Below are 27,916 nucleotides of genomic sequence, written 5' to 3'. Positions count from 1 at the left end.
TTCATTTATGAGATTTGTGGGAAATAGATTGTTACAAAAACTGCACCAGACATTGAAATAGGAAAGTACCAAATGATCATTGTTTTAGTCTGCTCGGGTTGTCATAACAAAGTACCATAGAAATTTATTTTCTTATAGTTCTAGATCCTGGAAGTCCAAGATCAAGGTGCCAGCCGATTTGGTTTCTAGTGCAGACCCACTTCCTGCCTTGCAGATGACCACCTTCTCATTGTGTTCTCACATGGCAGACAGAACAAGCTGTGGTGCCTCTTCCTTTTTTTATAAGAGCAGCAGCCCTATTGGATTATGGCCCCACCCTTATGATCTCATTTAATTTTCATCACTTTCTCACAGACCCCACCTCCAACTAAAGTCACATGGGGTTAGGGCTTCAACATATGAATTTTAGAGGGACACAAACATTCCGTAAAAATCATGAAGCTATCACTTTCTAATTGCTGTCTTCCCCTTCCCACTGTCAAGAAAGAACAACTTTAGCCTGCCTGCCCAAGTTTGGGAAGGGGCTTCTGGGCAGAGAACTGGAACCAAAGAGCCAATTACCAGTAATGTTTTATTGGAATCTGTGTCACCACACAGAGCTTTAAAAGAGCTAAAAGAGGGACTTCCCTGGCCGTCCAGTGGTTGAGACTCCCTGCTTCCAATGCAGGGGGCACGGGTTTGATCCCTGGTCAGGGAACTAGGATTCCGCATGCTGCATGGCACTGCCAAAAAAAAGAAAAAAAAAAAAAAAAGAGCTTCTTTTAAAGTGACGAATTATTCATAAATTCCACTTGGAAAATTGATATAATATTTAGGAAAATAATCCCTTTAGATCTTCACTGTATACTTAATTCTCAAAACTTCTGGGGGGACTTCCCTGGCGGTCCAGTGGCTAAGACTCCGTGCTCCTAATGCAGGGCGCCTGGGTTCCATCCCTGGTCAGGGCACCAGAGCCCACATGCTGCAGCTAAGAGTTCGCATGCCGCAACTATGACCCAGGGCAGCCAAATAAATAAAAATTACTCTAAAATAAAATAAAACCTTCCAGATGGATTTAATCTTTAAATATTTAAAATTATTAAATATTTAAAATTTAAAGATTTAAATATTTAAAAATGAAACGAAAATATAGATGAATGTATATTTGTTTATGGATAAAGAAGGCCTTTCTTAAAGAGCAATAAATCACTGAGGAAAACATGTTTAGGTTAGACTTCAGAGAAAATAGCTTCCCTTGATTTAAAGGAAAAAAGACCAATATGAGAAGTCAAACAGTAATCTGGGAAAGACACTGGTAGCCAAAATGATGGACAAAAGGTCTATATTTTCACCACATCTATGTCCTCTGCAGTTCAGTTAGAAAACACTAAGTTCCCAGTAGATAAATATGAGTAGGACATAGAGACAACTCGTGAATATGGGAAAATATCCAACTTGTTTTTAAGTCAAAGAAATTTGTTGTCTATAAAAAAAGTAGAGATTTTTTTTTTATAAGTGAAATAGGAACTTTATACATTACTGATAGCAGTGTAGTACTACCCTTTGGAGAAACAATTTTGCAGTAAATTTCCTATGATGATAAAAATGATAATAACAACAAAAACAACTAACTTTTATGGCAATTTCTGTGTGCCCTGCACTGCTTTAAGCACTTCACATGTTTTAATTAATCCTGTCAATATCCTATAGTGTAGGAACTTTAATTATCCTTATTTTACAGTTGAGAAATTGAGGCACAGGAAATGTAACTTGCTCAGGATCACAGAAATAAACTGGTGGAGACATAGCTCAAACCCACGAGTCCTACTTTGGGGATGTTTTTCCGCATGGAGTCTTCTGAAAATTTGCTGGGGAGCAACTTTACTCAAAGAGATAGTCTTTGCACCGTGCCCCCTTTTTGTACATGTTGGTATTTTTGTTCATGCAGTTCTTGCTGTTTGAATATTCTTTTTCACCCTCTCTGGCTTAGAACAGGTGTCATTCCCCCCAAGAAGCATTTCCTGTCCCTCTTCAATCTTGACCTTCCCATTTCTGATTCCCTTCTGCCACCTTCCAGATTGGATATCTTTCTTTGTGTACCATTACAACCAATTAACCAAAAGTTTCTTAAATGTTCTGGCTATATGTTTCTGTACTCCCCACCCCTCCCAACTTCTCCTACTGCTGATTGACCGCAGGGATTGTGTCTATTTTATTTTTGAATCCCTAGTGCCTCGTACAGTGCCACACAGTAGGCTCTTTCCTTTCCTTGTTAACATTTTCTTATTTTACAAAGTCTTTTCAAGTTAGTATAACTCCATCACTGTAATCATAAATATAGTGAACAACACAAACATGAATGTCCATGTAGGGTCAAGTTTCAATCAGTTCAACTGTGGTGTTCTTAACAATTTAAAAATTATTATTTGGCATTGTTGTTTAGTTGGGCTTTGTTTTGTTTTGTTTTTGTTAACGTGCTATCTCTCTTTGGGAAAAAAATGTCCATATCTGAAAGATAAGCCTCCACCTAATATTCTCTTGCTTTATGAACTTCCTCTTTTAAGGTTAATTTTGACCATGAATCAAATTTCTAGAATTTTTCAATTTTTGGTTTGATTTTGCTTTTCACTGTAGTGATTCTAGCCAAGATCCCTCTTTGAGACTGCAAAGCAATTTAATTTTTCCCTTCAAAGTTACAGTGCTTGTTTTTTGTTTTTAGAATTACTGCAAAAGCAGTGGTTTTATGGAGTTACTGCTCAGGGTATTTTTTCTCCCAAGAGACACAAATGTTTCTGCTAAATTTTTATCCTCACAATCTGTATTTTGATAATTAAGTACATCTTAGGCCTTGATAGCTTGGCTGCTGTGGTGCTCAGGGTCAAGGATCATCTTTTTTAGGGTCACATTTATTGTGACCATCTAATGAGAGCACCACATCTCTTACCTGGGCTAGTTTTAGATGGCTCTGAACATTCCTTAGTATCAAGATTATTCCAGAAACTTGCTATTTTGAATTGCTAATTTTATTCCCAGTTGAAAGCATAATTTAAACATTATTGCATTTTAAAGACAGATGAAAAACTATTTTTCAAAAATTTTGTAAAAATTACAAACTTCAGTATGAAATCAGTACTTCTGGCTTATCACAGAACAAAGTGTGGCAGGGAAAGTCAAACTCAGTGTGGTCCTTTTTCAGAAAAAGAAAACAGTTGACAGCAGGAAGCTGACCAAATTTGGGGGCGGGGGCAATGCTGGTATGTGAAAAGAAAGCAAAAATTTTATCAATCTCCAGTTTTGTGGGTCTCCATCCACTTGTTAAGCATTTGGATTCATGACTTTGGACTTCGGTTTGGAAGGGCGTTCCTGCCCCTCTCTTTGGTAGACCACATCTGATTAGAAATGAGAGTGAGGGCAGGGTTGTGTTAAGGTTGCAGAGGTTGGCAGTGGTGTGAGCTAGTAAGTGTTTCTGCTTAGACTCCTCCATCAGCCATTATGTAGCAGAAGTTGCCCCATATATGCAAAGAGCATTTAAAGTTTAGAAACGCCATTTTTTCTCTCTACAAAGTGTGACTTTCAAGACTCAAAAAAAAAAAAAAAAAAAAAAAAAATTAGCTTTGGGCCTTGGAGCCGAAAAGGAGGTTTTAATTCTAGGCTGCATCCTCCTCCTGCTCCCAGAGCGAGAAGACAAATGTTTTGGCCTCAGTAGCCAAAGGGATTTAGTGAAAGAAAACTGCTTACGGATAAGAGAAGATACCTGAATAGGTAGCCGAAGGTAAACAGTGTTACCATAGCACAGCGGTTAAGAGGACACACTTTCAAGTCAGAACTAACTGGTTGAAACCCCAGTTCCCCATTTATTACTTTGTCATCTTAATACTGTTATTTGACATCTTTGAACCTTGTTTTCCTCATCTGTAAAATGGGTAACTAAGTTTTTGTAAATGAGGATTAAATTAGTTTATATATGTAAGGTATTATGTGCTTTTAACATAGCAAGCACATAATTGGTAGTTGTTGAACGGACTTCAGAATTCTTTTGCAAAGGAAAAAAATGATTATGACATTGGAGGCTAGTACTCCTTAGGCTGTAATTATGGATATTTCAAGTTCCAAGGAAAGAAACATGTTCCTTATACTTCCTCTAATAGAATTCCTTATAAGGATACACAGGGAACTAAAGACAAAAGGGGGTGGAGAGTAAGAAGACCAGGAATCACAATAGTGACAGTGAGGCCGGCTGGGTGAGAATAGGTGAGTCTGGTGTCAGCACAGATCCTGTGTAATGGAGAACGCACGCTTAGACATGAGTTCCCTCCAGTGCATCTGTGTTACTAATAAAGTCCAGTATAGTAATGGAGTAGGACTGAGCTAATTAATGTTGTTTTAATGAATAAATGAGAGGTGGTGAGGTGATCTTGACCATCCCCACCTCTTCACTCAGGTGGTGAATGGAAAACTTGTTATGAGACACAACTTGAATTGAATGACCAACTAGAAAAGCAGATTGTTTCTCTCAAAGAGAAAATGGAAAAAATCTGTGGAAATCCTTCAGGTACAGAAGCACCTATATATATGTTTTATAAGTTGAGTTAAAATTGATAAAACATCAGTTGCTCATATTTGCTTTATTGTAGACAGACTGTCTTCTATTCGTGTCTATGAATGGATGCCAGTGGTGAGTAAGAGATGTTTAAACAAAAGGAATAATTGAAGGAAATTATGTGTATTTTTCCCCAGACAGATTTCAAACAAAAGTTTAAAGACTGTGACAAGGTCCAAATAAAATATTTTGTTCAGTGGAGCTTTCCTGTGATGTAAAGAATCCTATAAACAAGGCCTTCAGCTTGGTCTCTCCCGTAAAAAGCTGGGCAGGGATCCTGTTGCAGGTACAAGCAAAATGGAAGTGAAAGGATCTCAGTGGTCAGGCTGGGGGGAAACCTGAGTGTGTCTATTCCTTACAACCTGAAAGAGCCTGTTTAACTCAGAAATACCTCTCTCATACCCATCTAAAACAGTTCCATTCTAGTTCCTCTGGAATACACACACACACACACACACACACACACACACACACACACACACAGAATATGTATAAAATCTAACAACTGAGAACCCATAAATTACCCTATAACCTCACTGGGCTGATTCACCTGCTTTTTCTTTTGGTTGCCCTAGTAACATCTTTCTTCTTTTGAGAGGTAATTTTAATCTCCGATAAATGAATTTATGTTTTCTACTTTACAAAGAGTATTCGTTTGTTTTTCATTCATTCAAATATTTGTTAATATTTCTTTTTAATGTAGAGGAGGCCCAAAGCATGACTTAGTTGAACTCTTCCTGAATTTTTATTTCAAGAATACTCAGAAAAACATGGAAATCTTGTAAATAAATCAAGGGTACTTTGCATGAAAATGAAACTACAATACTCAGCTAAATTGGCAGGACTTAATATTACACTAATAATTATAATAACTTGTCCTAAATTAAACATACGTACTATGCAAATTAACTTACGTACATTATTTCAGTCTTGCAACAAACCCCATGACATAAAATTTTATATTGTTATTTTAATACATGTGATTCTAAGCTTAAAGAGATTGAATGACTTACTCAGTTTCACACAGTCTAGAAATGTGGCGTCAGAGTCTCTCCCTCTTAAACCTCTGCCATTTACCTCTGCTGTACCAACAGCCCTTCGATACTGCTGGTGAGAAATAACGTGTTTCTTAGTCGCTGCAGGTAGAGCACTGAGCTGCCTGCTGTATCCACAGGAGTCCTGGGCGTTGATGGAGAGCGCATTTCGAATAACTGCAAACCTTTAGTGAAAGACCTAGAAAAATCTTGTATTCTTGTTAATGAATGGAGGGAGAAATTAACTGTTTTGCAGACCTCTCTGTTATTTACAACCCAGAAATACCCTTACGTCTGTGTGTTGGAAAGTCAGGAAAATAACGTGTGTTTTTTTGTTGTTGGAAAAGCGGTGAAGTTTTTTCCTCTGCCATGGAGTCATATCTCCATCTTGTGGTATTTAGAAATTGCTGCAAGGGCTGTTTTAAGCTTAGTGTTTCTTAACTGTAGGTAGAATTTTATTACTACCTACAGAATATAAAATATCAAGTTCTACCTACAGAATATAATATATTCTGGCTTCCTGCTTCTTGACAGCCTACCCCCAGTCATAGCTCAAGAAACGGGGTATCTAGCCTCCTGGAGGGTAGCAACAAGTGCTGGTATGACATGGGAGAAGACTCTGTAGCATATCTAAGAAGCATTTAATCAGTTTTCTCATTGCTACCTCAGACTCTGTAATTTATTCATGTTCACAAAAATACACTTATTTCCCTTGATGAATTTGTGTTATTCTTGAAGAAAATGTCTTTCTCTAAGAGGTTTAGATCTGGAGGCAGAGAATTACATTTCTCTTCAGTAAAGAACAAAAGAAATGTTAGAAGAACCAAGAGTGGGGCCACATACTAAGCAGAAAGGAGAGAGGATGAAAGTTCAGGCTCTTAAGGAGCTGGTCCTCTCTATTCTCTGGGCAGATGCCCTGAGTACCTGGGTTTTCTTACACAGTGGAATCCAGGGGGCGTTTCTCTGAAGAGCAGGGATTAGGAATCTAACCAGGGAGTTGGTGATGGAACTTCACCACCTGGCCACCCATGTTTGCAAGGAAGGCTGAGATTTGTAGTGTTTTAACTGAGCATAGTAGGACAAAGGGGAAGATGGACATTGGGTGTGCAGTCAGTTCCATCTGCCACGTACAAGCTCTATCACCACATTTCATTTTAAGGAATATGTATTTATTTAATATTATTTGGAAAATAAAAGAGAAGAAAAGTATTAAGTTAAACACATCTACTGTTGTCTTCTTAGTAATTTTTGGTATGTATATATATTGATTAAAAGGAACAACTCAATAGATAAGACAACCAAAAGGGGAAAAAAGGAATAAAAAAAAGGACTGCACTTTAAAAAAAATATGTAATTGTAACCTTACTTCATGGACAATTTTGTATTCTTTTGCTATGTTCACCATGGACAATTAAATCAATTATTTCTTATGTTTTCTTCATGTACATTTTTAAGGGCTACATTATATTCCATTGCATTGGATTATTAATGTTCAATTACTTTCCCCTATAGTTCAATAGTTTAGGGTATTTCTGGCTTCAATTTTAAATACAACAAAACCCACAGAGGACAGTATGGCAAAAAATATATTGTAGTATTTGCAAATCTTTGGATTTTTGTCACTTTTTGACCTCAGCTTTTTTAATGAAAATACTTTATAGAGTCGAGGCAAGATGATCTTGGATTTGGTATATGCCATTCCAGTTTATTTTAAAATACCTTTCTACATATATTGTGTCTAAACATTCATATAAAAAAATATCATGCTGTATGTGGCATTCTTCTATTTGTTTTTTTTCATTCTATCCATGTTAATACATAAAGATCTAGTAAATTTTATCTGCTGTATAGTATTCCATTAGATGTATATATCCTAATTTATGTATTCATCTATTTCAGTACATTGAAGACTTTTCAAAATCTCACTATGACAAACATTGCCAAGGTGAACGTCCTTATAAATGTCTCTGAGTACAGAGTGTTCCTCTGGACTTTGCTAACTTTTCTGCAAAGGCTAGAGCGTAAATATTTTCAGCTTTATAGGTCACCCCATCTCCCTTGCAACTACACATTTCCACTGCTGTGTTCTAACACATCTTCCTTTACAAAAACAGGCCGCAGCCAGATTTGGTGTCCAGGCTGTAATTTGCTGGCCCTTGCTTTAGGGCAGTGGTCCTCAAACTTCCATAGTAACAGAATCACCTGGAGAACTTCATAAAAATATAAAGTTCAGCCCCATTCTTTATCCAGCTTGCTACCTCTGCAGTCTTTAATAGTTCTCCATCTAACTCGAATACACACCAAAGTTTGAGAACCGCTGCTCTAGCACACTTATAGCGGAGTTTTTAGATCATGAGATATGCACATATTCAAATTTTCAAATAAAGGTAACGTCTCTCTGGATCGATCTATCTAAAGACACCCCAGGTCTACAGTTAGTTCAGTATGTCAGGAATAAATAAGAGAGGTGATGGGAGATGAGCTTGGAAATACATGCAAGGACTACATAATAAAGGATTTTGTATCCATGTTAGGGAGTGTGAACTTTTTATATGTGATGGGAAGCTACTGAAGTATTTTGTATACAGTTTTTTGTTTGTTTGTTTTTGTTTTTTTATTCTTAATACACTGTGTTCTCTGGCTTTTCTTCTGGGAAACATTAGTGGAACACCCTAGTATCTGCCCTTGCAAATTCTTGAGGCTATCTTTTTTTTTAAATGTTGTTGGTAGGAGTTTATTAATTAATTAATTTATTTTTGCTGTGTTGGGTCTTCGTTTCTGTGCGAGGGCTTTCTCTAGTTGTGGCAAGTGGGGGCCACTCTTCATTGCGGTGCGCAGGCCTCTCACTATTGCGGCCTCTCTTGTTGCAGGAGCACAGGCTCCAGACGCACAGGCTCAGTAGTTGTGGCTCACGGGCCTAGTTGCTCTGCGGCATGTGGGATCCTCCCAGACCAGGGCTCGAACCCGTGTCCCCTGCATTAGCAGGCAGATTCTCAACCACTGCGCCACCAGGGAAGCCCTGTATACAGTTTTAAAATCATCTCCTACCCCACCCCCCCAGGATTCCCCAGGGATGGGTGAGACTTGAAAGCAGGAAAACTAGTTAGGATGCTCTTGTAATAATCTAAGTAAGGGAAGGTGTTTTTCAGCTTGGACAGTAGTATATGGGGATGGAGCAGAGGTGGCAGATTGAAGAGATGTTGAGGAATGTGGACTTTATAAGTATCTGGATGCTGGGGTGAGAGTGGGAGAGGATGTGAGGATGGTTAAGCTTGAATAACTTCGTGGATTAAAATGAGGAGGGCTCTAGAAATCAGAACTAGGGAGATAATAGGAAATGACTTAGGTTTGTGTGTATTACACAGATACCAGTGGTCAGTCAGCAACTGGAAATAGTTTTAGACTGCAGAACGTTGTCTCTCTGAAAATAGAGGCCGTGGACTCATCAGTGTCACCTGAAGTCATGAAAGTTTAAGAGATTGCTCAGGCAAAAATACATAGTCTGACAAATAGGATTGAGGATTGAACCCTGGGAAATACTAGCATTTAAGGTAATTCAGTGAAGATCAATGAGAAGGAAAAATACTGAAAAAGGATGAGGGGGAGAAGTGGGCAAGAGTAGCATCCCAGAAGCCAAGGGAGGAGAAGGTTTATGAACGATCAGCAGAAGGATGTTCTCCAGAAAACTTCTGGTGCAGGGTAGGATAAAGCGCATGGGCCACAGTTTGGGCAAACTATCCAGAGGCGAAGGATGTAAGCAAGTGCTAACCAGAAGAGAGGATATTGGGGGAAAAAAAGTGGTATAGAGGAAAGTAGCGGTGAGAAAATGGAGCCGGTGTAAGCCATGGAAACATGGCTTCTGGAATTAAACTGTTCTGGTTCAAATTCAAACTATGGGACACTAAGGAAGTTATTTCATCTCTCTGAGGCTTAATTTCCTCATCTGTAAAATAGAGTTAATTAAACTCTCTTGCAAGGTTGTCATGCAGACTGCTAGAGATACGTAAAGCCAAAAGCATAGAGGCTGACAGAGTGAGCAGCATGTTAGTTCGCTTCCTTCCTTCCCTTGATGAAGGAGAAGTAAAATTGCATTAAAACAAGTCTGTTGTGAGATTAACCTTAATCTATTTGGAAGGTATAAGGGCAAGGGTAAGGCCCAGAGATGTGCAATCTGTTTGACTTATTCAGCTCTGCTGTTACACAGTTGTGAATCTTCTGGTACCTTCTTAAAGCCCTCGCAGAATTTTGTGGTTCTTTGTAACTGCCCAGAAAGCAGGGGCTTCTGCAGGGAGTTAAAGCCTCTAATAAAAAGCACAGAACCTTTACTTCCCTTGGGGTAGCTGGGTGTACATTTTCTAGCCCCTTCTGTTTGTGTCCACCAGAAAAAGAATGTAGAGCCTCCCTAATGTTTCAGAAATTTCCAGGTGTGTCCTGCAAAGATCTGTAGCCTTTCTGGAAGGCTAGAATCTGTTTTAAGCATACCAAATAACTAAAAGTTAAGGCTAATCCGGCTGTTTCACCTCTGATGAGCAATAGCTATTTCTCAGCTTCTGACCTGGCCCTCCAGGCCTCTTCATTAATCTCTAGTTAGGTAGTTAGGTTACAGAGCTAAGGATGCACTGCACTCTTTATCAGAGCTTGATGGCTCGCACCATGCAGCCCCGCAGAGGGTTCCCCAGCAATAAATTGAGTAATCTTTCAGTGCTTTACTGTCACTACTAACATTTGGCAGTGCATGTCTTGTTTCCTAGATTAGCTTGTTCAGGCCAAGTCAAGCTTAGTACCTCTGATACTGTGCCACAAGCAGGAAGGAGAGTTGGCTCCTCTACTGCCCAGCTTCCCTTTACTGCCCAGCACTGCTGCATCCTTAGCATTTCGAGTAGTGGTTCTTTAATTTTCAAACTCTATAAGAATCACATGGGTAATTTATTGAAAGTATACATTCTGGGCATTACTCCCAGAGATCCTCATTTCATAGGTCTAGGGTAAGCCCTGAACACTGGTCTTTTTAGCAGGCATTTCAATAGGTTCTATTACAGAGCACAATTTGGGAAAAAGAAACAAACCAATTTAAGGAATTTATATCCCTCAGAGAAAGATGTGCAAGACAGCATGTCTTGCGACAAGAGTTACTATAAAGTCTTTCTCACCAACTTCCACCATTTCCCTGTGGTCACCTCTATGACAGCGGAAGTCTTGGTCCTTGACTCATCTGGAATCAAAATCAATGACACCTTATCTCAGTCTGTTTGGGCTGCTAAAAAAAAAAATACCACAGACTGGGTGGTTTATAAGCAACAGAAATTTATTAGTCACAGTTCTGGAGGCTGAGAAGTCCAGGATTAAGACACCAGCGGATTCAGTGCTTGGTAAGGGCTCGCTTTCTGGTTCATAGACAACGCCTTCTTGCTGTGTCTTCACATGGTGGAAGGGGTAAGGGAGCTCTGGGGGATCTATTTTATAAGAGCATGAATCCTATTCATGAGGGCTTAAACCTCATAACCTAAGCATCTCCCATGATACCATCACATCAGGCGTTGGGATTTTAATATGTGAATTTGGTGTGTGGGGGGCACAAACATTCAGACCATAGCACCCTATTTCTCTCTGCTTCTAATTTTTCCATCAGTGTACTCTCCTTTGTTTTCCACTACATCCAGACAACTTGGACCCTTCAAGGAAACCTCTTACCAGCACACATGCTCTGTCAATCAGATGGTTAGAGCACAGGAGATCCCGCTCCTAAAGCCAACAAAATGGCCTGGTGGGGGGAGGTACAAGGGAGGGAAGATATTTAGTCTCACCTCAAATGTTCTCTGCAGGACTCTTGGTCAATTTGTAGAAAATCAATTGCTAGAAAGCCAATTTGCCGAAATTCAAATCCTTACCACGTCCTTATAATCTTAAGGCATTTAAAGAAAGGTTCAATTAGCTAAAAACTAAGTCTGTAGAGTCAATATGAGGTATTATGTTATAGGCATCACCAGATTCGTGTTCTCCCCAAAGATCAGAATGGTTAATTTGGAGACAAGTGTAGCCTCAAATCAGAGAAAAGTTACAGATTTTATATATAAATCTAATAACAATGTTGTCCACCAGGGGACGCCTGTCATTTAAGCATGCAGAACGCTGTGTCCATTCTTTGTTGCAATTGCTTTCACTAAGAGGTACAGCTATCTAGGAGTTGTGATTAATTGTATTCTCAGGTTTTTCTCTTGTAAGCATTCAATAGAGTGATTTTTTAAACTTGTAGTTTTTATGTGTTCCTCATTATAGTAATTGCAATTGTTTTAAAAAAAATAAGTGGCTAATAGAGCTTTTTTTCCACTTGGTATAGATGAAAGGGACTTTAAAAAAATCTAAGTATATTTGATTTCAGGTATGTGAATAGTATCTTGAAATTTCTTATTCTTTCCCTGTTGTTTCAACCTCCTGTTGGAAGGTGACTTTTTACAAGGAAATTAAGACATGAATATAGGTGAAGTATGATACTGTTTGGAATGCTAAGATCTGTTTAGTTTCAAAAACAAAACAGAACAGCTTTTCCATGATAGTAGAATAATTAATTTTGTGTGTGCGTGATTTGGGGTGGGGTGGGTAGTTTCTAGTTGTGTCTTCAATTTAGCTGTAGCTTTAGGATGTCTTTTTAGGCTGCAGTTTTCTAGTACATGATGACTCATTATATAATCAGATAAAGAACTTTAAGTTGTGGGTCTTCTAATGAACTGGAAGTGATGGGATGAGAGACTATGTGCCTATGATAAAATCGTTTTTAAATACTAGTTTATTTTGAAGTAAGTAAAATAAAGAATCAAAATCTAGAATGAACCTTAAGGTTATTATAGTATGATTTTAAAATTTTTAAAGGATTTCTGATGTGTATAATAATTTTATAATTGGAATCACAAATGTATTGCTTTTAATGATTCAAGGTACTTAATGACTAATGTAGTTCTGCAAAATCCAAAATGTGTTCTCATTTTCTCTCTAGGCAATTTTTAAAATTATTTACTTACATAACACTTTATTTTTTAGAGCAGTTTTAGGTTCACAACAAAATTGGGAGGAAGGTATGGAGATTTCCCGTATACCCTTTACCCCACACATGCATGGTCGTTCCCCTTATCAACATCACTCATCAAAATGAAGCTAAATTGACCCATCATAATCACCCGCAGTCCATAGTTTACCCTAGGGTTTACTTTTGGTGTTGTACATTCTATGCGTTTGGACAAATGTATTAACAAATTTTGGAAGACCCTCAGTTGGAGGAATAGTCATTGACTTAGAGTTGGAAGCAACAGCAAAGTGCCTGCCGAGAGGAATATCAGTGAAATTAGAGCAGTCACTCTTCAGACCCACTTGGTGCCTTAGGACTTGGCAGCACCAGGTGCTGAAGAAGGTGGAGGTGAGGATGGAGCTGGAAACTGAGAGATTAATTGAACATATATACGTACATGGAGCAGTTAGTTACTGGGACCCCTCTGCCACCCCATGTGCCAGGATACTCTCCTTCAGTCAATCATCTATTTTCTGGAAAAAAATTAAGCTGCAGTAGCTTTGGACTTTGGGCCTTCAGGCACAGATGAGGGTGAGAGTGAGATACAGGTCTAAAATGATGGAATTAAATGAAAATACGTGATCTGGATAATGGAACTCTCAGCTCTCCCCACCTTGCCCTACTCCCAGAAAACCAGCAGCTAGGATTAACCCTCAAAGAGTAGGAGATTGGAGGATTCTTCATTTGAAAAACTGAAATGCCCTTAAGGAAAGCAGTCAGTCTGTCCACCCAGAGAATGCACCTCACAGACTTCCCAGGACAGGAAGGTTAACTGACTGAGGACCCTTGGTGTTGAGCTCGAAATCCATCACTGCTTTTCATCAAGACCACACCTCCCACAGGCTGTTCCAGGTCCATGATCAGGTGCAGTGGGGATACCAAGGCAGACCTATTCCTAGGAAACATGGGACCCCACTGTCAGTGACTTTGGCTTAAGGATTCCCTGCTGGCTTTGCCAGACTTTCCTTAGGCTGCATGCCAGCCTGGGATGCTTCCACTTCCAGGACCTTCTCTCCCTCTCCCCTTCACTGGGGGTCAGACTTGCATTACAGTTGACTACTTTCCCAGCCCTCTCCTGTTCCTTGCCTGTTTCCTTTCACACAGACATCTCTAATAATAGAATCTTTTCACATTTAACCCCATCTTGTTATCTGCTTCTCAGAAGACCACATCTACAGCTAGAGGCACTGGGAGTGATGTGAGAAAACAGGAGGTTAGATGGGATTTGGCACTGGCTCCCTATGTAGCAGGCAGTAGGGGCTGTCCTGATTAGCAGATGTGGCACCAGTAGATCCTGGCTCAGTGTGGCCGTTCAGTTGCTAAAGATTTCACTGATGGTGACCTTGGAAAATGTTCTCATGGAGGGAAATACTGTGGAAGAAGCCATGATGCAGGCATTTGGAAAATATGGGATTATTGCCAAATTGTATTGTCATCCTTCATAAGGATAGTGAGAGGCTGAGAATAGTTATCAAGCACTTAATACCTAAGAGTGAAAAGCAGAGAGCCTTGGTGGTAGCCTCTAAAGAGGCCGTCTATACCAGGAGTGAAAGGGCAGCCACAATAGAACAGGGAGGCTGAAGACCCCATTGTGAGGGTTGCAGAGCTCCAGAGGCATTTGAATGCCCAGTCCAAGCAGGCCTGTTATGTGCAGGGCGGGGCCCTGATGGGGGTCACCAGGGGTCCTAAAACTGTGACAGGACAGCTGGATGGGTGCTCGTGATGATGTCAACTCTACAGCTCCACCTGGACCCTCTGGATAGGCAGAGGTGGCCCACCTCTAGCTCTAGTGAGGGCTAGAGAGCACTCCCTGTCCTGGAAGCTGCTCGACAGGCGTCTCTCCAGCAAGGCAACCAGTCCCCACCCCCCACCCCCCCACCTCAGGAGCTGCCCCACCTCCAATCCTGGCTGCCAAGCCAAGTCATGATGGTGCTGTTCAACAGCTATAATTTAAAAAAATTAAGAATGGAGAAGCAGAGGCTGAGGACGGTTATCCCAATAGAAAACATAGTTGTTTGCTCATTTCCCAGACCTGAACCAATTTTCAGATCCAGAAATCACTGACCAAAGAAGTGGCTGGGTTCCTAAAAGGAAGGACCCCACAACATCAGTCCAAGTACATATCATGACAATATCTCCAGTCTTCCCCTGAAGAGACCTCTGACCACTTTTACAGGTGACTGTACACTGTGGGAAAGGAAATAGCCAGACATTTCGAGGTCTGAGTTGACACTGATCCTCAGAATGGCAATCTGTGCTTGAAGTCCAAATCACACTGGACCCAATGTGCCCACGGACTCCCCTACTCCCACAGTGATAATTTTTCCAGTCCCTGAGTAATTGAAGTAGATATACTTGGCAGTTGAAGTTAACCCCCCATGGGGCCCTCATCTCTGAAGTAAAAGCGATCATGGTGCAGAAAACCTAATGGAAATGTGAGAAATTGTGGCTTCCCCACCCAGGGCCAAAATTGTAAAACAAGAACAATTTGTTATCCCAAGGAAGAGGGCCTAACATAGCTCTGTTTAATTTGCCAGTCTGACCCCTGTAAAAACTAGGTATATCTTGGAGAAAGACTGTAGGCTACTGCAGACTTAACCAATTAGTAGCACCAACTGTTTTACCAGATGTGGTATCACTGCTAGAGCAGACTAACAAGTCTTCAATATAAGGGATGCAGCCGCTGATGTGGAGAATGCACTCTTTCCATTCCAATTAGAAAAGAGGATCAAGAAGTTTGTGACTTCTGGTTTCAGCTCCAATATGTATAGTGCTTGGGAGTCATCAATCTTGTCATAACAACAAAAAAAGGTGGATAACCTGAAAATCAATGACTCTTCTTGACTCCTTAGAAATCTGAATTTGCAGGAAAAATTCCCACCCAAAAATCTGTATGAATAGACAAATCCAGACAGTCACCGAGATCTGCTTAACCTGGAACAGAAGCTGCTGCAAACACAAACTGATAGGAACACTTATATGGTAAATGTGATGAATTACTGGAGGAAGAATAGGCAAATCCATTATTAAAGTTGGAGACGTAACACCTCCTGTCAGCAACTGATAGATCAAGAAGGCAGAAAAATCAATGAAGATATAGCTGACCTGAACATCACTATCAATCAACTCAATCTATTGACAGTTATAGAATATTCCGTCCAACAACAGCAGAATACAGATTCTTCTCAAGCTTACGTGTAACATTCACCAATGTAAACCACATTGGTGGTTTAATAGGCACCCTATTAGACTCTGAGCTTCATGCGGATGGGGCCTGGGTTTGTAATTCTCACTGTGGTATCCCTACCACAATGCCTGACACATAGGAGGTGCTTGATGAATATTTTTTAATAAATAAATGAATTGTAAAATTAGGAGACAAGACAAGGAATCCAGTCTGCATGGGAATAGCAGCAAGATATATTCTAACACAGAGAAAGCATATTAAAAATGCTTAAACCTCAAAGGTTAAAACTGCAAATCCACACCAACAAGTAACAGAAATTTGTCATAGAAACTGCCACTCGATTAATATTCCTAAACCTCTGCTTTCATCATGGTCACTTCTTTAATAACTTTCAATAGCTCCCAGTGTGTAGACTCCTGAAACTAATACACACCAAGCCTTCGCTAACCAAGGCCTTCCCTAGTTATCTTACCTTGCCTCTTATTTATTGTTCAAATACTTTGCTTCAGCTCTTGAATTTGTGTCTTTCCTATCTACATTTCTTGTATGAGCTTCTAGAGTTTTGGACCATATCTCATTCAGTTTTGGACCATATCTCATTAATATAAAAATAATTTTATTCCAGTTGTTTATTTGTAAATTAATTCCTTTTAGAATTTGGAGTGCATTTTCCCATTGACTCAATATTAAAAATGATTAGATCCTATTTTACATCTCTGAAAATGTATTTAACAAATGATGTAAGTGAAGCATATTACTATGGAAGGCTAAGCTTGGAATCCTTGGAGAAAGGGTCTCTGCAGCAAAATTTTGAACTATATCCACCACTCCCTGATTGTCCCTTCAAAAACTGTCATCCTCGAGCATTGTTTTATTTCATAAGGGTTTGATTTTCTATAGCGAACTCAGTCGGTTTATCCTCTTGTATTTACAGGGCTTTCATTGATTTTCTTCTGGAGCAAGTTTGTGTTTAGGGGAGGGGGATTGAAAACCATTCAGGACGCCAGTGCATAATTTTTGAAGACAAACAATGCCTGCCTGAGAAATATCACTGATCACGTTTTAACAGGGATGTTAAGCACATAGGCATAGTGTAGAATTGTCACTTCCAAAGGATTTGTTTGATCACTGCTGTTATTTTTAGAGACTAGAAATTGCCCTGTTTCAGCTGACCTAATTATTCCTATTAATACAATTTTTACACTTCTAATAGTTATTAACAAGTATCTAAGAGAGAATAAGCAAATTTTTTCGAGAATGAGCTGTGTTTCAGGAGAAGGGTATGCGCTCTAAAATAGCTTGCAGTTTGCTCTGTGGAGATTTAAATCGGCAGCTTCCATTTTTATTTGAATGTTTCTTTTAATAAATTCGGTGACCTAGATCATGACCAACGAGAGTTGTGTAGAATTTGACTTGGCGATTTTAAAATCTAATATGTAAGAATATGGGAAATAATTGGAATTACTGGAAAAGATCAGTTATTAGTTTAGGAATTAAAATTTTAAACCAAATCAGTGTAGTGCATTATTCCTCTGGCACTTGGCTAACCTTCTTCTCTACTTGGCTTCAGCTATTTGTGATGAGGGGTATTTGTGATGGATTGATGTCTTAGATTCCAGAACTGTCCTACTCTACAATATTTTCACAGTTCCCCTCATTATCAACTGTATCGCCTGTTCTAACACTCTGCTTTTGTTACCCTGGTAACAATCTTATGAATACACATACAATAATTGTTAGTGTGTGTTGTCTTTGGAGTCAGATTACCTGGATTCTAATTCCAGCTCTACCATTTATTAGCTCTGTGCCTTTGGGCAAGTTATTTAACCTCTAGCAGTTTTCTCAACAATAAAATGGAAATAAATATATTAGCCATCTCCATGGCTATAATAAGAATTAAATGAAATAATCTATGGAAAGCACTTAGCACATGGCATATTGCTAGGGTTCAATGAATATTGTAATTATTACTATCACTATTACTAAAAAGGTACATATTAAAGACTTCTGAAACCACAGACAGATACAGAGTAGAGGGAATTTGCCAATGAAGAAATTGGTGGTCATATTTATTGTTATTTAGAATGTGAGCACATGTAAAATTTTACTGTTTATACTTTCAGGAAGCCTTAAATACATTGCTTAAACAACTAGAGAAAGGAAAAAGGAGTCTTGAAAATCAAGTGAAAGACTCTGCACTGAGACTGGAACAAGAGTCAAAGGTTTGTTTTTATTCTATACTAAGACATCCCTTTGGAACTGCCATGATTTTTAGTATGTTATCTACAAACCTAGTATATAATTCTCACAATATACTTACAAAACTATTTTGTACACTACTTTAAAAAAGCATAGCAACATAAACTTAACTTAGCAGTCGTCTCGCTAGTATTGTAAATCTTCTCTGATGCTGGATTCTTTACTTCTGTATCTTTCACCTAGGGTTACCACAAGACCAGCCGTGAGCGCTGTACATACTTTGCCGAAAGGTCTCAGGTAACTTTTGTTTTTTTTACTTCCAAGTTCTAAGAGTTTCCTCTTACTGTAAATTATGTTTTTCACTATTCTAGGTTTTTGATTGGTTTGGCTTGGTAGGGAAACAGCTGTTGGAATTATGGGAAACAAAGGTACCAAGTTTCTGTATATGGAGGGTGAAAAGGAAAATATATAACTTTTATAAAAAGGTAAAAATGAGATATGTTCCCCATATTAAGAGTGTATTTTGCATATTTGCTTCCTTAGTTGTTCTTTTAGTTTGATTTGTAATTGCTAGAATTCAAACAAATAAGTGGTTATCCCTCTGCTGTCATGAAACTTAAGGCATTTTACCTCATAGTTATGCATGGTGAAGTCTAAGAAAGACCCAGCATTGCTATTGCTAGAAAGTGTGTACTTATAAATGATAGGACAGGAAAGTGATCAGTGAATTATGAAAGACATTGCACATATTTTCCAGTTTTTCATTTGGTTTTTCATTTTATTTATGATGTTGTTGGTATATAGAGTTTGTTTTGATGTTGTCAGACCTATCTTTTATTTATGGCTTCTTATGTCATAGTTTAAAAGACTGTCTTCACCTCAGTGTTTCCTAACATTCATCACATCTCTTTAGTACTTATATGGCTTAATATTTGACGTTTAAGTATTTAATGTTTATTAACTTTATTTTGGTATATGTTTTAAGTTTAGGATATGAATTCAGCTTTCAGTGTGCATTGTCCAAATGGAAGTGTCCAAAGCGCAATTGGATATATGAAGCTCAGAAAAAAAAAATCAGGATTGAAGATATGGATTTAGAACTTATTAGCACAGAGATGGTAAATGACACCATGTGAATGAATGAAATGCATCAGGGAGAATACACAGGGTGAAAAGAAGAGATAGTCTAAGATATAACTCTGAAGAGTTTCAACAGCGATAGTCAAGGGAAGAAGAGCCAGAAAGAGGGCTGGAGTCGTCAGGACATAGCTACATGAGGCAAGGAGGTAGAGGACCTTGAGGGCTGGTTTTGCCTTAAAGGTAATTGGCTAATCACTGATGTGGAGTCTCCAGAGGTCAATGAAAGGACTGAGAGGAAGGGAGTTATTACTAGGGATTGGAGCTGACAAGGGGATGCATAGAACAACTTGAGAATGAGAGTCAGGGCAATAGGGGATAAAGGGAGGCTTGGACTTCTAGTGCCAATGAAGGTAAGCAGGAAATTGAGACAAAATAGCATCACTCACAGTAGTCTCTTATCCATAAAATGGACAATCACTTCAGACTTTATGGTTCTGGATGCTTGGCTGGAGGCCCTGCAGCACTGGCACCCACATTCCTTTCCTCAGACCACGTTCTCTACTTGGAGTACGTTGTTTCTCTTACACTCCAGTTCTGCCTCCTTCGAGGTGTAGCAAAATGCCACCTCCCGTATGAGGTCGTGATATGATGAAAGACCACAGACTCTGGAGTCACTGCAAATTTGGATTTGAATATCAGATTTGTACCTAACTGTGGTTCAACCTTTTGGGACCTCAATTTCTTTCTTCCTCTGTAGAAGGGAAGCAGTGGTACTGTAGTTATCTTGCAGGGGATTTGTGAGGGTTTAGAGATATAATGTAAGTAAAGTGCTGAGTGAAATGCTTGGCACATAATTGGTTCTACATTCCACTAAGTGGTGAACACTATTTTCCTGTGTTCTTTCCCGATCTCCCCAGCCCCTCTCCCTGCGACGGGGGCATCAGAATTCCTACTTGCCTCAGCCATCCTCCTTTAGCTTTGTTTATCTGAAAAAATCATTTGGGTGGAATAGTTCCTAGTTTGATTATACAGGATCACTGAACATACAATCAAAGCCTATTTTAACAGCTTCCCAGGAAGATGTTAATCCTGTTTCCCTGTATAAATGTTAATAAGGATTTTCACTCTAGAGTGAATTGTTAATCTTTATAGTCAAAATGGTTCTGACCGTGTGGATACTATGGTGACTGGAAAGGTCAGTGCATGATTTGCAGCTCTTCCCATGCTGAATACATAAATAATTGATTCTTTAGTAGATAACTAGAGCTTTTTGCTGAGTCTGCTGTTTATATTTCTGCTGGCTTCACTGTTTTGACTGAAACTGAGTTTCCACATCTCAGGATTCTTCTAAGTTACACCGTGTATAAGACATTGCTTTTTAAGAATATACAAGCAATATAGCCAATATTTTATAATAACTATAAATGGAGTATAACCTTTAAAAATTGTCAATCTCTATATTATATGCCTGTAACTTACAGAATATTGTACATCAATTATATTTCAGTTTTTAAAAATGAAAGATTAAAAACACTATATACAGACATACCTCAGAGATATTGCAGGTTTGATTCCAGACCACCACTATAAAATAAATATTACAGTAAAGCAAGTCACGGGAATTTTTTGGTTTCCAGTGCATATTAAATTTATGTTTACACTATACTGTAGTGCAAGAGCATTATGTCTAAAAAACAATATCCGTACCTTAATTTTAAAATACTTTGTTGCTAAAAAAATGCTAACTGTCATCTGAGCCTCCAGCAGGTCAGACTCTTTTTGCTGGTGGAGGGTCTTGCCTCGATGTTGATGGCTGCTGACCGATCAGGGTGGTGGGTGCTGAAGGTGGGGTGGCCGTGACAGTTTCTTGAAATACGACCACAGTGAAGTTTGCCACAGGGATTGACACTGCCTTTCACGAACAATTTCTCTGTGGAATGCAACGGTGTTTGATAGCATTTTTTTTTTTTTTTTTTTTTTTTTTTGTGGTACGTGGGCCTCTCACTGTTGTGGCCTCTCCCATTGCGGAGCACAGGCTCCGGACTCGCAGGCTCAGTGGCCATGGCTCATGGGCCCAGCTGCTCCCCGGCATGTGGGATCTTCCTGGACCAAGGCACGAACCCATGTCCCCTGCATCGGCAGGCGGACTCTCTACCACTGTGCCACAAGGGAAGCCCTGTTTGATAGCATTTTACCCACAGTAGAACCTCTTTCAAAATCGGACTCAATCCTCTCAGTCCCTGACACTGTTATCAACTAAATCTATGTACTATTCTAAATCCTTTGTTGTCATTTCAGCAGTCTTCCCAGTGTCTTCACCAGGAGTAGATGCTATCTCAAGAAACCACTTTTCTTTGCTCATCTACATGAAGCAACTCCTTATCCGTGAAAGTTTTATCATGAGATTGTAGCAATTCAGTCACATGTTCAGGCTCCACTTCTAATTCTAGTTCTCTCATTACTTCCATCAGATGGAAGTTACTTCCTTTACTGAAGTCTCGAACCTGTCAAAGTCATGCACGAGGATTGGAATTAGCTTCTTCCAAACTCCTCTTAATGTTGATATTTTGACCTTTTCCCATGAATCATGAATGTTCTTAATGGTATCTAAATGGTGAATCCTTTCCGGAAGGTTTTCCATTTACTTTACCTAAATCCACGAAAGGAATCACTATCTATGGCAGCCCATAGCCTTACGAAATGCATTTCTTAAGTAGTAAGAGTTGAAAGTCAAAATAACTCCTTGACCCATGGGCTGCAGAATGGAGGTTTTGTTAGTAGACATGAAAACCAATCGTTGTCTACCTCCATCGGAGCTCTGGGGTGACCAGGTGCATTGTCAATGAGCAGTAATATTTTGAAGGGAATCTTTTCTCAGATTATATAGTAATAATAATGAAAAAGTTTGAAACATTTTTCAAGAATTACCAAAATGCGACACAGAGACATGAAGTGAGCAAGTGCTATTGGAAAAATGGTGCAGATAGACTTGCTCAGTGCTGGGTTGCCACAAAACCTCGAATTTGTAGAAAAATTTCTACAGATTTATTTGCGAAGTGCGATAAAGCAAGGTGCAGTAAAGCGAGGTATGCCTATAAACTTAACTTCTATTCCCACAAACAGAGAATTCTAGCAATGCATCTGTGACTTGTTGAATATAATGCTTTGGTTTCCAGATAAGGCACCTGACACAGCTCTGTTTGATTGTAAGGCAATTCTAATTTTTAGGCTTGTTAAAGCATCAACTCCTTATTTTTCTTCCTTGAAACTTCTGTTCCTTCTTCTTTTTCTTTGAGACTTCCTTAAAACCCATTGCTTTTAGTTCCATCCTCTGAAGAGGAAGTCTACACTCTTTCTATATGACAGCTTTTCAAAGATTTTTTTTTTCTTTTCAAAGATTTGAAAACAGCTCTCCGTCTTCTCATAGCTTTTTTTACCCCCTGAGCTAAAATATTAAGTTACATTAGCCATTCCTCATGACATAGGTTCTAGACTAACCAGCTGTTTCATTGCCTTTTTGGACAGCTCTGTCTTGTTATTGTTCATTTGAAAATAGAGCTCCCAGGTTTAAATGTAGACTTGAGATATAATCTCAGCAGCATAGCTGTTAGTCTTGTCCTCACCATACTCATTTTTCTTCTCTGCTCTCTGAGCAATCATTCTAAAATACAGGTGAAGTGTTGTTCCTGGTATAAAACTTCAGTGACTTTGCATTGTCCAAAGGATCTCAGCAAAGCTGCTCAGTGTGTTTTACAAGGTCCTGTCTGACATGCAGTGCCTGTCTCTCCAGCTATGTCCTTACTTACGCCCTGTACTGCAGCCAGACCAATGATATATGTGATTCCTGTGTCTATCATCTGCTTTATACCTTGATGCCTGTGCTGCTCCCTCTGTCTGGAATGTCCTTTCCCTAGTTCTTAACTGGCTGCTATTCCATGTGGATCCCCCTAAAGCCAGAACTTGTTGCGTCTGTTGTATGCTTACAAAGCACCTATGCAAACCTCTGCTAAGACAGCAAATTGTACAATCTATTTATTTTGCTGTTTCCCCAATAGATTGTAAGAACCACAATTTGTCCTTGTACCCCAGTGCCTAATGTAGTGGTGGCACATAGAAGGTGCTCAATAACATCTGCTGAGTGAATAAATGAACGAATTCCATCTTCTGGTCCAAAGTTGTCACTTTTAGAAAATTAGTTAACATTTTGCTTCACAAAGCAAAGAGTTCATCAGGTGTGAAATCCAACTGTCTTCCCTTTTGCCTTCAAATGTATTCACATCTTTATCCATCTTTCCTGTTCCTCCTTCTGCCTTAAAGAAAAAGGATCCCATACTTCTTCCCAAGTCTATCTGCTGCCTCTAGGACTCACTTCATAATTATTTTCTCATATTACCAATCTCTCTTCCACTGACTGTGGTGTGTCCTTTGTCTGCAGCATGCTCATCTCTTCCACCAAAATACAACAAAAACAAACTTCTGTTTTGCCCTATCCTCATAAAACGACTACCTCAGCTTTCTTTTTCTCAGCTAAACTTCATGAAAGAGTGGATACACTCACTGCCTTTGCTGTTAACTCCTCGGCCTCTTTCAGCTGCCTTCTGCCCCCACCACTGGGTTCTGACACAGTTTATCTCTCAATAGCCAAATACAGTACAATGACTCCTTTTCAAGCCTCCTGGTAGCAGACATGTCTGACGCATTTCATACTGCTAACTGTGCTCACTTTTTAAAACTATCACCCACCCCCCTTGACTTCCATGCCAGTATATTTTCCTGGGTTTTCCGGTTGTTTAAATGATGTCCCTATCTTTAGTGATTCTCCTGTCCCTTAAAAGTTGCTTTTCCAAGTGTATATCACCAACTCTCTTACCTCTCTGTGTGCTCTTAACAAACGATCTCATTTACTCATGGCTTCAGTTACCATCTCTAAGGTCATCAGCCTCAATTTTTCCTGAATTGCAGATTATATTTACAACTGCCCACAAGGTGTGTCCACTTTTGTATCTTGGAGGAATTTAAAAATAGACAATAAATGAAAATCTGATCTTGTCTTTCCACTTCAAGATACCTACAGCTCCTGTTGTCTTATCAACCCTAACGGCAGAGTACATGTATTATTTATATTTAGTGTCTGTAAAAACTTTTAATGGTCTTTACCAAATGGATGGTATGATTTTCATAATTTACTCAATATTTATTTTTAAAATTGCATGGACTATGGGGTTGAGATAGAGGGGTTTCCAGAATCTTTAGAAGCCTGATAATACTGGAGAAGGCCAGAATTTCTCATTATTCTTCAGCTTCTCTTAGTCATGCTACAAAAGGACCTGGCTAGGAAAGAGTTAATTGGGAATTGACCATTCCTCTTATCTCTGAAAGCAGTCATGAAATAAGAGGATAAATGCTCAACTATTTGTATTTCAGGTCTCTGGCTCATACCACGTTTCTAAAAGGCAACAGATGAGACGCAAGAGGGAGGAGATACGGGGATAGATGTATATGTATAGCTGATTCACTTTGTTATACAGCAGAAACTAACACACCATTGTAAAGCAATTATACTCCAATAAAGATGTTAAAAAAAAAAAAAGGCGTTCCTGGGGTATTGATAATGTACTACTTCTTAATCTGGATGCTACTTACATGGAAGTGTTGAGTTTATGAAAATTTAACAAGCTGTACATTTATTATATGTGTACTTTTGTGTTTGTAGACTATACTTCAATTAAATTCTTTTTAATCCCTTAAAAAAATAAATAAAAATAAATAAAAGGCAACAGATGTATCAACTGCCTAAAATGAAAGAGAATCTAGTGAAAACTTAAGTCTAACTATATCTTTCCTTTCTAATTAATTATATTCACGTGTGAATGGTACTCACAAAACAGGTGTCCATTGTATTTTGGAAGTTGAACGTCCAGATTTTATAGCAACGATGTAAAATAGCAGATGATAAGAGAACTTAAAGAAGTTTGTTCTCTCCATTCACTATTTATATATATTTTGTAGGTTCCAGGAATACTTTTCATCCTCAAACATGATAAGATCTTGTTTTGCAAGCTAGAATAATACTGTTCCCAAGTAGAGCATACAACTACACCATTAACAATGATATAAATCCAATTAAATTATCAGCCTTAACCTTTTTAGTGAGGAAATATGGACACTGAAATAAATGTAGATGCCAGTGCAGTTTAAACTATGTTTCCCTATGTGAACAAAAACAATTAAGAATGAATAAAGAGCAGAGGAATATTTTATGAGTTTAGGAGGTTATATCTACACATGATTTTTCCTGGTCCTGTACTAAGTACAGAAGAATTACTCAGGCAATCCTTGTCTTTTATAACTTTACCTCACATAGGGAAGATATTCATATATAACTTAACAATATAAAAATTGTAAATGAAGATATAAATTAGCTATAGATCAGAATCCTTTTCAAATACAGGCATTCAAGATGCATGCAATATAGCAAGTTCCTTTGGTGAAAATTCATGGGAAAGCAACATTTTGTTCTATATTTGGCTAGATAAGTATTCTTCCTTGCGTAGTCATAAATACTTTAAATTATAATTCATTATCTTTGTACATTTTCATCAGTGGAAATACAGTGTAGTTAAAACATTAAAGTAAATTCTGGGAAAGGACGTTCCTCTGGAAACTACTATACTTCTCTGTTGGGAGGGCCCCAAGACCACTCCTGTGCATGATTTGCTAGAACAACTCACAGGACTCAGCATCTATGTGCCCATGCAGCTAAGATTTATTACAGCAAAAGGATACAAAGCAAAATCATCAAAGGAAAAGGGTGTATGAGGTGAAGTTTGGAGGGAACCAGGCACAAGCGTGTAAAAGTCCCCCAGTGGAGTCATATAGGAACAGACTTAAGTTCTTCCAGCAATGAGTTGTGACAACATGTCAAGTTTTGTATTCCAGAGACCCTCGTTAGAAACTTAGTGCCCATGCATTTGCTGGCCATTTGTATATTATCTTTGGAGAAATATCTGTTCAAGTCCTTTGCCCATTTTTCAATTACTGATAAGTTGTTTGTCTTAATTTTGTCGTGTTGTAAGAGTTCTTTATATTTTCTGGTTACTAGACCTTATCAGATATATGATTTGCAAATAATTTCTCCAATTTTGGGTTTTTTTTTTTTCTTTCTTGATGATGTTCTTTGAAGACAAAGTTTTGATGATGATGAAGTCCAATTGATATTGGCTTCCTAGGATCAGTTTAGTGGTTGCTTGTGCTTCAGGTATCATATCTAAGAAATCATTGCCTAATTCAAGAACATAAGGATTTGTACAGGTTTCCTTCCAAGAGTTTGATAGTTTTAGCTCCTTTTTGATCCACTTTGAGTTAATTTTTATATATGGTGTGAAATAAGGGTCCAATTTCAGTCTTTTGCATGTGTCTATTCAGTTGTCCTAGCACCATTTGCTGAAAAGACTATTCTTCTTCAGTTGAATTGCCCTGGCACCCTTTTAAAAAATTAACCATAAACATATGTTTATTTATAGACTCTCAGTTCTATTCCATTGATCTATAAGTCTGTCCTTAACGCCAGTACCATGCTGTCTTGATGACTCTAGCTTTTCAGAAAGTTTTGAAATCAGTGAGTCTGAGTCCTTCAAATTTATTCTTCTTTTTCAAGATTGTTTTGGTTGTTCGGAGTCCCTTTATTTTCCATATGAATTTTAGGATTAGTTTGTCAATTTCTTCACAGCAATACCACAGAGCTGAGGAAAGCAGGGTAGGGCAAGTTAACATATTACAACGCTCAGTGTTCTTGCAGAGTTTCAGTTTGTGTGTGTGTGTGTGTGTGTGTGTGTGTGTGTGTGTGTGTGTATGTTTATTAAGTTCTCCAGGATTGCTGCAAGCCTTTGGTTAATTTTTAGATTTCTGAAAAAGTTGCTTCTGACCATTTTTGCCAATTTTCTCATTGCTTTTATGGAGGAAATAATTTTTGGAGGTCTCTATTCCGTCATTTTTGCTGACATCACTCCCTGAGAAAAATATTTTTTAAAGCACCTTGCAGGGAATTGAAGCTGGCTCTTACTACATCAAGTGAGCATACGGGGAAGTTGGCTTTATAAAGATATATAAGTCAGTAAGGGAAAGATGATGCCATGGAAATCTAAGAACAGGAATTACAATATAACTGGGCCCACAGATATTAGAATTAGAATTCAGGGAAGCTTTAAAGACCTTAGCAGATGTTCATGGATCATCACCTTAGTGATTTGCCATATAGAATGGAAATTAAAGGCACAGACTTTGAACTCTGACTTCCTGAATTCAAATTACAGATCTACTTACTAACTATATAGCTTTGTTTCTTTCTTCTATCTAACAGGGCTAATGATAGTGTCTACACCATAGGGATTTTGTGAAGTTGATAGGAGTAAATAAATAAATAAATAAATAAATAAATAAATAAATAAATAAAATGTAGAACAGTCCCTGACATAGATTATGTGCTATAAAAATGGTGTTACTACTATTTGTAGTATAGTAGACCCCTAGTTTATTCTCTACTTCATTTTTCTTCTCATTACCAACTGCTATCTTCACTTTCTTTTTTTATAAATTTATTTATTTATTTTTGGCTGTGTTGGGTCTTCGCTTCTGTGCAAGGGCTTTCTCTAGTTGTGGCAAGCGGGGGCCACTCTTCATCGCGGTGCGCAGGCCTCTCACTGTCGTGGCCTCTCTTGTTGCGGAGCACAGGCTCCAGACACGCAGGCTCAGTAGTTGTGGCTCACGGGCCCAGTTGC

At 38.6% G+C, this 27,916-nt stretch overlaps 1 protein-coding gene across 1 annotated transcript in view; it reads left to right on the top strand.

The window, feature by feature from the left end:
• The first annotated feature begins 4,448 nt into the window (after positions 1-4,448).
• LOC132477540 (spermatogenesis- and oogenesis-specific basic helix-loop-helix-containing protein 2-like) overlaps positions 4,449-27,916 on the top strand; it is a 78,318-nt gene continuing 54,850 nt past the window's right edge. Inside the window, exons 1-4 of the mRNA XM_060079939.1 lie at positions 4,449-4,531; positions 4,614-4,654; positions 17,984-18,082; positions 18,303-18,356. Coding sequence (XP_059935922.1) covers positions 4,504-4,531; positions 4,614-4,654; positions 17,984-18,082; positions 18,303-18,356 — 222 coding nt within the window. The 5' untranslated portion in view covers positions 4,449-4,503. The remainder of the gene's footprint in view (positions 4,532-4,613; positions 4,655-17,983; positions 18,083-18,302; positions 18,357-27,916) is intronic.

The sequence above is a fragment of the Mesoplodon densirostris genome, chromosome 17, assembly GCF_025265405.1.
Source record: "Mesoplodon densirostris isolate mMesDen1 chromosome 17, mMesDen1 primary haplotype, whole genome shotgun sequence".
Classification (NCBI taxonomy): Eukaryota; Metazoa; Chordata; class Mammalia; order Artiodactyla; family Ziphiidae; genus Mesoplodon; species Mesoplodon densirostris.
The sequence above is the reverse complement of the archived record's forward strand: the minus strand, read 5'-3'. Positions and strand labels throughout refer to the sequence as shown.